The following is a 10,233-nucleotide window of genomic DNA, read 5'->3' on the forward strand; positions in this document are numbered from 1 at the left end:
GGAGGGCTTTGAAAACCATATGAAAAGATCATGGTATTTAAACCAATTGTCCTTTTCCACTCAAGTAACAAGTCTTAGAAAACCTCGTTCAATCTCACTTAAAAAGGGAATGCATTGGTTCAAGTAATTGAAAGTCTAGAAATAGAGCAAGATTCACAGTTAGCTTACTTCAGTGGCTTCATGTCTGTGAATTCACTCCAATTTCCCTTAGCTGTGTCAGCTTCAGACAGGCTTTCTTCTCGGGGTTTTTCTCTTACAATGTCAAAATAGGTATACTCTATGTACACCAAGATTTGCCAAGAAAGAGATTCTATTATCTCCTGGCATGATAAGAAAGAGTCCTGAGATTCTCATTTATTTCACATATGTCTATTCTTGAACCAATAACTGTATGTCATAAATGTGAATATGTAAAGAAGTTAGCACAGTACATGGCACACATTTAATATTAGGTAGGTATTAGTTGCTATTATTAGGTTCTCATTCTTGATAACACAGAGAACACTGTGTATACCTCTATCATTATACCTAACATATTATATATTTTATTATTTCAGTGAGTGTTTGCATTTCTCTTCAGAATTTCTTAACAATGGTCTATCATAGCTTACTCATATTGTATCCCCAATAACTATCATGTTGTAAAACATATATCCAGTTGGTTTTTAAATGAAAGAATGCTTAATGAATGTGAAAATGTATATATGATGAGACTAGGTTGTTCACATAAGAATTGAATAATAGACCAAATTCCCTGTTATATACACCTTTTAATTGCATGAAAATTACTTTTTTAGTATTAAATGAAAAGATTGAGAAAAATTATACAGTTATACTGCTTTTGGTAACTCATTAAAGCTACATAGAACTCCAGGAACTCTTGGTAGTAGCATTAAATTTAATTTCTCTTTTCTTAGAACTTCAACAGATTAACTAGAAAGTACTGGATATTTTCTATTTGATTCAACAAATGTTTACTAATCATTGATTATGGAAAGTACCAATTACACTACATGATACTGGTGGGAAACAGTTGAATCAGTCATCGTTCTAAAGATATATATTGTTAAGAAGTGTCACAGTTAAATCAACATGCCATGCTCATAATTTCAAAAGATTTTATTAAGGTTCCAGAGAAACGTAAGGTTTCTAGAAACTATACATTCTAGATATATTATTAGATATATAAATATTCTAGGTGACATGTATATTGTTGTCATGCTAACATGACACTTCATCAAATTGATAATATTTTATCTGTTGTTATCTTATAAGAATACAACTATCTGCTAACTTCTCCTTTCTAAGAAAAGTTTGATATAATTTCAAGTAATTTTTTCTGTTAATCTCTGTTTTTTTTCATTTACTGAAAACTGTGCACCTGCTTCTTTTTTTGAATTTCAAATTTTGATTTATTCTTTCTTGGAAGATGATTTTTAAATACAAGCATTATGGTTATATATGTTTATATATATGATGCCTTATGTTTATTTTGAAACACACACATATATGACACATAGAAAAATAAACTTCTGAAGCCCATGATTACATAAACAATAAGATGTTATCTCTCATCTGCCTCCTCTTCCTGAACCTATATTGCTGCTTGTAAATGTGGGGAACTTTATATTTTTAGCAGATGTGTTTAACTTTTATAATTTAGAGCCCTTTTCACAAGTACCTTAATATTTCATTAATCTAATGAAGTATTATGATTTTATAGGGAAGGAAAGAGGTTCGGAGAAGGTAAGTGACTTAAGGTCACATAACCAGTAAGTACACTGTGTCACAAACCCATGACTTTTGAATACAAAACCCAGTCTTTTTACTATGCAGTGCTGAAATTGAGGGCAAAATGGTTCATGCACAATGGACTCAATTAGAAAGCACCAATAGTTTAAGTTTTGGCCAGAGAAATCCAATTAAACAAACTAGAGAAATCCAATTAAACAAACTAGCTAGTCCAAACTTTGAGTTAAAATTTTTTTCGGATTGCATTTAGTCTTCATCTTAACCTTTGGTCACTGGTGTCCTGAAATTTATTGACTTCTCTGTTGTCAAGAGTTAAATTTTCCTTTTCTTCTATTAATAGTTTCCAGTTGGTCCGTCTTAGTTCAGTACAGAGCTGTTTTTAGTCACACAACTTGCTCCATCAGTTGGTTTAAAGGTATAGCTTATGTACAAATAGATTTTAGTTTTCATTTTTGATTTTCAGCCTGGAGCAGTGGCACACTAATCTATTGCTGCATTATCCACAAACCTCGCTATCAACCATTGCCAAGGCTCACTGCAGGGTCAGAGTCTGAGATCTCATTGAAGCGCTTCCATCAGCAAACCAATACATTGATTCTTTACTTGTTTTCTGACTCAGGTCTGCTGTTAGTATTTATTGCAGTAATTCTCTTTAAAATATCATGTTAATTCTCCTAAGTTCCTCTTACATTCAGATCTTTTCCAATTGTTGGAGATCACATAATTCAAACATCTACTTAGCTACACTGGATTCAGGCTGAGAAGCTGTTTCTCAGCCCAACCTCCTGGGGTAATCATCCACATACACCTGGCTTGGCTGCATTGACCAAGAGTAACAGTGCATCTGCACCTGTTTAAGAAAATTTCTGAGATCTTGCCAACATTTTGTAACACACACATGCTCATTCACACAGTCTTAGGGACTGAGTCCATTTGTCTCTGTATCCTCTACAACTGTTATGTGTCAGGCACATGGCAGGTACCCAGTAAAGGGTTCCTAATGAATGAATTCTCAGCCTTCTGCTGGAATTCACTTCTATCACATACAAACCACCCAATTTTAGTTCAGTATTTTTTTTTTTAAACAGGCTATAAAATAGGCCTTAGCCATACCATCTGGATTAGGTTTCTTTAAAAGGATCATTTGTTTAAACATATGTACTGGGATTCTTTCTAGTTCAGGAATCATTCAGTGTTACAGAGAAAGAAAACTGTGGCTGGAGTACTGGTATACATACTCCTGCCTATGCACTGTGTTCTCTTTACCTGAGAGGTAGAAACAGGGGTTAAAAGTACTTTAATGCAATAACATGCATACAGTTGACACTACTGTATTGCACATTTAAAAACAGTTAAGAGAATTAATTCTATGTTTTTACCACAGTAATAAAAAGTATTAAAAATTGTGCTTACTTCGGCAGCACATATACTTAAAAAAAATTTACTGGACATGCTAAAGACTCAGAACAACTCTTGGGAAAAAAATCAGAGAAGCCCTCACAATTTCTTTGAAAACTCATTGCTAGAATACAATAAAACCAGCAGCTAGCTACTCAGATCTATACAACAGTCATCTCTCACAGAAATAACCTCTGGTTATGTTCAAGCTTTTTCACAGAATTTGCAAAGCCCTTCATGATCTGGCGTCTATTTTCTTATGGCCAACCATGAACAAGTCAGTGTTCTTTGAACATACAAATTCTTCATATCTTAGGGCTTTTCAAATGGTACTCTCTTGCCTCAAACACCTTTCTCACCATTTTTCTTCTGGCTACCTCTTATTTATCGCGATCTCAGCTCACCACAACCTCTACCTCCCGAGTTCAAGCGTTTCTCCTGCCTCAGCCTTCCGAATAGCTGGGATTACAGGCATGCACCACCATGCCCGGCTAATTTTTTGTATTTTTAGTAGAAACAGGTTTTCTCCCTGTTGGTCAGGCTGTACTTGAATTCCTGACCTCAGGTGATCTGCCCGCCTCGGCCTCCCAAAGTGCTGGGATTACAGACATGAGCCACCGTGTCCGGCCCCTACATATCATTTCTTTAGGGAGGCTTTCTTTAAATTCCCTAATGTGGTTTGCGCTTCTGGCTGTGTCTCTTTGCATCCAACCATCCACACTTTTTTTTTTTTTTTTTTTTTTGAGTCCGAGTCTTGCTGTGTCCAATCTCCGCTCACTGCAAACTCTGCCTCTCGAGTTCACCACACTCTCCTGCCTCAGCCTCTGGAGTATCTGGGAGTATAGGCGCCCACCACTCTGGCTGGCTAATTTTTTTTTTTTTTTGTATTTTTTTGTATTTTTAGTAGAGACGGGGTTTTACCGTGTTAGCCAGGATGGTCTCGATCTGCTGACCTCGTGATCCACCCGCCTAGGTCTTCCAAAGTGCTGGGATTACAGGTGTGAGCCACTGCACCCGGCCCCAATCATCCACACTCCTATAGAAGTCTGGCTTTTTTCCTTTGTAGCGTGTAATACAGTTGTATGTAATTATGTAATGTTAGTCCTTCCCACAAGACTGAAACTTATATGAGGTAGGGAGTATTTCTCTTGCTAATCACTTGTATTACCAGGGCCCCAGTATCTTGTATAGAGCAGGTATTCAGTATTTCCTTTCTAGGTAAGGGAAGTATTTTAAAAGATATTTACCCTGCAAATTCATCTTAACAGATTTCTCAAAGGAGTAGGTGAAGAGACACAGAAAAATTGTGAGCTTGGTGATGGAGACAGTGGCTGAAGGACCCGAGATGAAAGAAGTTTAGGGTTGAGTGACTGAGTAAGCAAGAATCGAGAAATGAGAACACTATAGGACGCTCACTTAATGAGGTTCCCCCACTCCATTCCTCCACCATCCTACCCCACCCCAAACAAATCATTAAACAACAGCTTATGTATTCATTTCATTAGAGAATTAGGTAAACTTCACATTACACAACTAAGGCCAAAAGAGTTTTGCACGGTTAGAATGTGTTCAGCAAACCAGTCGCAATTTAACTGGAATAGATTTCAACCAGGAGATGATTGTATTCCTCCAAATAACCTTCATTTCATTATGACATTCCTCCAATATGTGGAAAAGCAATAAATGCACTTTCTTCTCTCTGCCACTGAGGAAGAAATTCTCCCTCTTGAGGGACCAACACTATCTTTTTTGCTGTTCTTTTCCCTTCTCCCTTCTTTGGTTTCCCCTTTCCATGAAGCTTCTTTAGTCGTTTTTGCTCATCTTTAAAATCTTGATGCTCATCTCTGTAGGGACCAAGAAATCGGAGTGTTCCTGTGAGTGCCGTGTAAGTATTGTGATCTGGATACCAGTCATAAGTCTGCTTCTTGGCCAAGGGCGGTTCTCTAAAGTTTCGCTACTTTCATAGCTTTGGAATCAGTAGGCCTGGGGACTTGACCAATTAGACGAGCACTGAGACGAGACATGCGCAAAGCACATTCTGAAAAGGAGGACATTTCTTGAGTGGCAAGGAACTAGAGTTCCTGGACCTGACCTTCCTCACCTACTGCGCCCTCTCCCGGCTCCTCACTCGCGCTGGCTACTACTACCCCGACCTGCTTCTTATAACAAACACATATAAAAAAGACATATATTTTAACTGACAAAATATGTAATCAGATATTTAATAATCGCTATTCCTTCAAGTCATCCTCTTTAACACAAGTCGCTTTGTTATCATTATCTTATTTGTTTCTATGTCGTTATTACAATGACAAATATGAACTTTTCAATGATTGATTCTCTTCTCTGTTAATCTAAATAACAGATTTTCTTTGTAATTTGAATTTTAACATTGATTTTTTAAAATATTTATGAGCATATGAATTATTTACCAGAAATGTCTTTCTTTCAGGTATTGTATTCTTCAGACAGCAACATTTAGGGAAATTCTTCTTGTTGAAACCTTGACTTTAGACCTGACAGTTTTCTTTTGAAATGGTAGCAGGATTGAGTTTCCAGCACTTATTATTGTCTTTTATATGCACATAACATAATTAAATGCAGATGTTACTTCAAAATTGATTGATAACTGAGAAATTTATTGGGTGTTTTGCTTTTTTTCTTTTTTGCTTTTATGCAATACAAAGTCATTAATATTTTAGTAGAGAAGATTTAGCAGAAGGAAGTAAACCGTTAGGTCTGGCACCTTTTTGTTTGTTTGTTTGTTTGTTTTGGTGTTCATTCATATTGAATATCTCTTTATGAAGTTCCAAAAGTTACGCTGCTCCCTTTAAGATCTAGCTGAAATATAAACAAAATCACCTTTCCTTAGTTCTTATGAATCTCATGAGCTTTTGATAAAACATCAAAAGCAATGGTAACAAAAGCCAAAATTGACAAATGGGATCTAATTAAACCAAAGAGCTTCTGCACAGCAAAATTTTTAAATGAATTAAAAAGCATCAAAAAGTTTACAAAGCCATTTTTTTAATCGTAGGTGTCTCATTTCATTCCCTTTACTGAGAATATTAGCTGCTTTTTCACATCAATGAACGGGTATTCTTTAAGTGATAATGCACCAGGCTTCCTTCGGTCAAAATGCTGAATACTCATATTTTATTAAGAGATGATTTTCTCTTAATTAACTTGAACATTTTAAAATCAAATTTAGAGAATTTAGGTTCAACCTTCAATGCTACTTTGGCACCATTTGAAACTCTTTCAAAATTTTGGTGTATGATCTAAAGAACTTTATCTTTAAATAAATTAATTGAAATGTTAGCTGTGTAATACTAGATATCCTCTTCTGATAAAATAAGCCAAAGTACTGAAAAACAAATACCACATAATCTCACTCATAGGTGAATTGTAAAAATGTTGATCTCATAGAAGTAGAGAGTAGAAAGGTGGTTACCAGGGACTGAGGGGTGGGATCTGGGGAGATATTGATGGAAGAATACACAATTTCAATTAGAGTAAAGGAATAAGTTCAAGAGATCTATTATGCAGCATAGTAATTATAGTTAATAACAATGTAATGTATTATATTCTTGAAAATTTATAATAGAGCAGATTTGAAGCATTTTTTTTCACCCCAGAAATGTCTGTGAGGCAATACATATGTTAATTAGCTCAACTTAGCCATTTCACAATGCGTACACATTTCAAAACAGCATGTTGTATACAATAAATTTATATAATTTTTGTCAGTTTAAAATATATTTAAAAAAATAAAAAGCTACAAATAGCAGGAATTTCCTATGTACATGGCAGGATGACTTTCTTATGCATAATAGAAATGCAAATAAATTGCAGTAATAGTTGTCCAAGTATTTTAATAGTGAAAGGGGCCAGAAAAATTCTCAAGGTGAGAAAAGAAATTTTAATTTACTAAAATGCATAAACCAAAGCACAAAGCAATTCGGAAATAATGGACAATTTCATTATTAATGCTGGTTAGCTTTGAAAACAGAGATGTTATTAAATTGCTTGTTATTATATTGAAACCTATAACCATATTTTGAATTTTTAACCATAACATACAGTATGTTTGAACAATCTTGCAACAATAAAAATATATTCAACTATCAATCACCTGAAAGTGTTCTTTACATAACATGCTTGCAGTATTCTTGAAAAATCCTCAAATACATGGAGAGCTTATACCAAACTGTTTTCATTAATTCTAGACATATAAAAATATTAAAACTTATTTTCCCTTCAGTCGGTAACAAGCTTCCTTTCAGAAATGTGGAGGTGGAAGGAGCATTATAACTGTGGTTTATCAGATGCCTTTTCTGGAATCCTGTCTATGAACTTCGTGTTGCAAGGATGATCTACACAATCATAAGCTGCCAGAGGGATTTCATTATTCTATAACTATATATTTATTTTAATAGTTTTTCTGTCCCTCTTTATAAACTGTAAAATGAGGCTTAAATATTGAGTAGGGCCGGGCACAGTGGTTCAAGCTTATAATTCCAGCACTTTGGGAGGCCAAGGCTGAGGAGTTCGAGGAGTTCGAGGCCAGCTTGTGCAATGTAGTTCGAGTTCAGGAGTTCTTGAGCCCAGGAGTTCGAGGCCAGCTTGTTCAATGTAGCCAAACCCTGTGTTTATAAACAAAAATTAAAAAAAAAAAAAAAGCAATGCATTGTGGCTTGCACCTAGAGTTCCAGCTACTGCAGAATCTAAGAAGGTAAGATCACTCGAGCCCAGCAGGTTGAGGCTGTGTGAGCCATGATTGCACCACTGCACTTCAGTATGGGCAGCAACAAGACCATGTCTCAAGACAGCAACAACAAAACTAAATAAGAGTATGGCTTTATTCACAAACAGATGGTAGAATTAAGCTATTTAGTCCCTAAAACCAACACCTGTTAGTAAAAAGATAAAGGAATAGAAAAGATAGCATAATACATGCCACTTAAAATGTTTCACATTCATTCACATTTCTGGTGTATTGGTGGTTTCCTTGAAATTTCTATTGGTGAAGGAATGAAAAAAAATCTAAGCTATCAGCAATACTATAAGAATGGCCTAGGGAGATCAGTAGCTGGGATGTTGGCGAGAATTATCTCATTTCTTCACACAAAGAGACAAGGAGGCAGATGAACAAAGGGATAGATCTATATCAGAGGGCTTCTTAAAAGTCACTCTAACTCTACCCATCCTGTGCTTTTTTATTCGTTTATTCTCATGCTACTAATAAAGACATACCAGAGACTGGGTAATTTATAAATAAAAGAGGTTTAATTGACTCACAGTTCATCATGGCTTGGGGGGGCCTCAGGAAACTTGCAATTCTGGCAGAAAGGGAAGCAAACATGTCCTTCTTCACATGATGGCAGGAAGAAGAATGTGAGATGAACCAAGGCGGAAGCCCCTTAAAAAAACCATCAGATCTCATGAGAACTTACTATCACCAGAATAGCGTAGAGGAAAACACTCCCATGATTCAATTACCTCCCACTGGATCCCTCTCACCACACATGTGGTTTACGGGAACTACAATTCAAGATGAGATTTGGGTGGGGACACAGCCAAATCATATCACCTTTCAACATAAATATGAATATCCTCCCACTCCTGGCCTGATGGTTTTTCTATTCCTTTCCTCAAATAACTTTTCCTTTGCCCAAGTTTGAGCCTCTCACTTCCATGTTTGCACCCGGAACCTTATCCTCACAAATTCTTGCAATTCCTCCTGTATTAGTTTCCTATTGCTGCTGCAACAAATTATCACAAACTGAGAGGCTTAAACGATTCATATGTATGGCCTTACAATTCTGATAGATAAAAGTGGAATTCACGGAGCATAAATCAGTAGGGTTGCATTTCTTTTGGAAGCTCTAAGGAAGAATCTGTTGCACTTTCAAATTGCTAGATGTCACCTGCTTCCCTTAACTTATGGCCTTCCTCATGAATCTTCAAAGCCAGTAGGAACAGGTCAAATCTTTCTCCCTTCAAGTCACTGTGATCCTCTTTTCTGTCTCCCTCTTTCACTTACAGGGACCTATGTGATTACATCAGGGTTGCCCAGATAACCCAGGATAATCTTCCTATTATAAATTCAGCTGATTATCATTTAATCCCACTGTAACTTTGATTCCCCTTTGATTTGTAAGGTAACATATGCACAGGTTCTAGAAATTAGGATGTGGACAACCTTGGGGACCATTGCTCTACCTACCACACCTCAGCATTTTCAGTTTTGAACATCTCATTCTTTGACCAACACCTCCTTTTTCCAAAATAGCAAGACTTTCCAATCTACATGGCGGGAAGATTTTCTTATGCCTAATAGAAATGTGAATACATTAAGTAATAGTTGTCCAGGTGTTTTACTAGTGAAAGTGACCAGAAAAATATGCTGAGAAAAGAAATTTTTATTTACTAAAGGGCACAAAGCAAAGCAGAACGCAATAAATCTCATTCATTCTAGCATCTCATCTCCAATATTTTGATCTACTAAGACCCACGAATTGATGTTGGAAACTTTTCACTATCTCTCATCTCCCCCAGGTCTTCTTGTCCCACCTTTGATGGAAAGTACAATAATTGTAATCACCCCTAATAAATATAAATTCTATATTTGTTCTCTCTTTAATTATAAACTTTTGACAAAATGCTAACTTTGATTATATCTCCTTAATTTTCATTTGCTTTAATGCAGCTGAAAGTAGCAGGTAAAACTTATCAGACTAATTATACTTTACATTCATGACCAATACCTACATTTTTGGGGTTATTTACTACAACTTTCTCCTAGATGTTTTTTTTTTTTTTTTATTTTTTCATCTCTTCAGATGTTAAGTATTTCATTCTCATCTTCCCTTTCAACCTTGTTTCTTGCTTCACCCAGGGAATGGAAGACATTAAAAAGATCATACACAAGCTCACATCATCTTTACTATCTACTGCCTCCACATATACTGTCTTCCTTTCTAGTACTCTAGAAGAACTGTCTGTGCTGCTATCAATAACTATGTCATCATTTCATTAATAGATTTCTCCCTTCTCTCTTACTCAAGGACATTATTTCAT

The 10,233-nt window shown here is 35.8% G+C and overlaps 1 protein-coding gene across 1 annotated transcript; it reads right to left on the reverse strand.

The window, feature by feature from the left end:
- Nucleotides 1-4,798: 4,798 nt before the first annotated feature.
- On the reverse strand, nucleotides 4,799-5,249 carry LOC126954403 (28S ribosomal protein S33, mitochondrial-like). The gene is given in 2 exon segments (XM_050789946.1): nucleotides 4,799-5,099; nucleotides 5,101-5,249. Coding segments are annotated over 2 exon segments (405 nt in total). The 5' UTR covers nucleotides 5,205-5,249.
- Nucleotides 5,250-10,233: the final 4,984 nt, after the last annotated feature.

The sequence above is a fragment of the Macaca thibetana genome, chromosome 5 (genome assembly GCF_024542745.1).
Source record: "Macaca thibetana thibetana isolate TM-01 chromosome 5, ASM2454274v1, whole genome shotgun sequence".
In the NCBI taxonomy this organism is placed as follows: Eukaryota; Metazoa; Chordata; class Mammalia; order Primates; family Cercopithecidae; genus Macaca; species Macaca thibetana.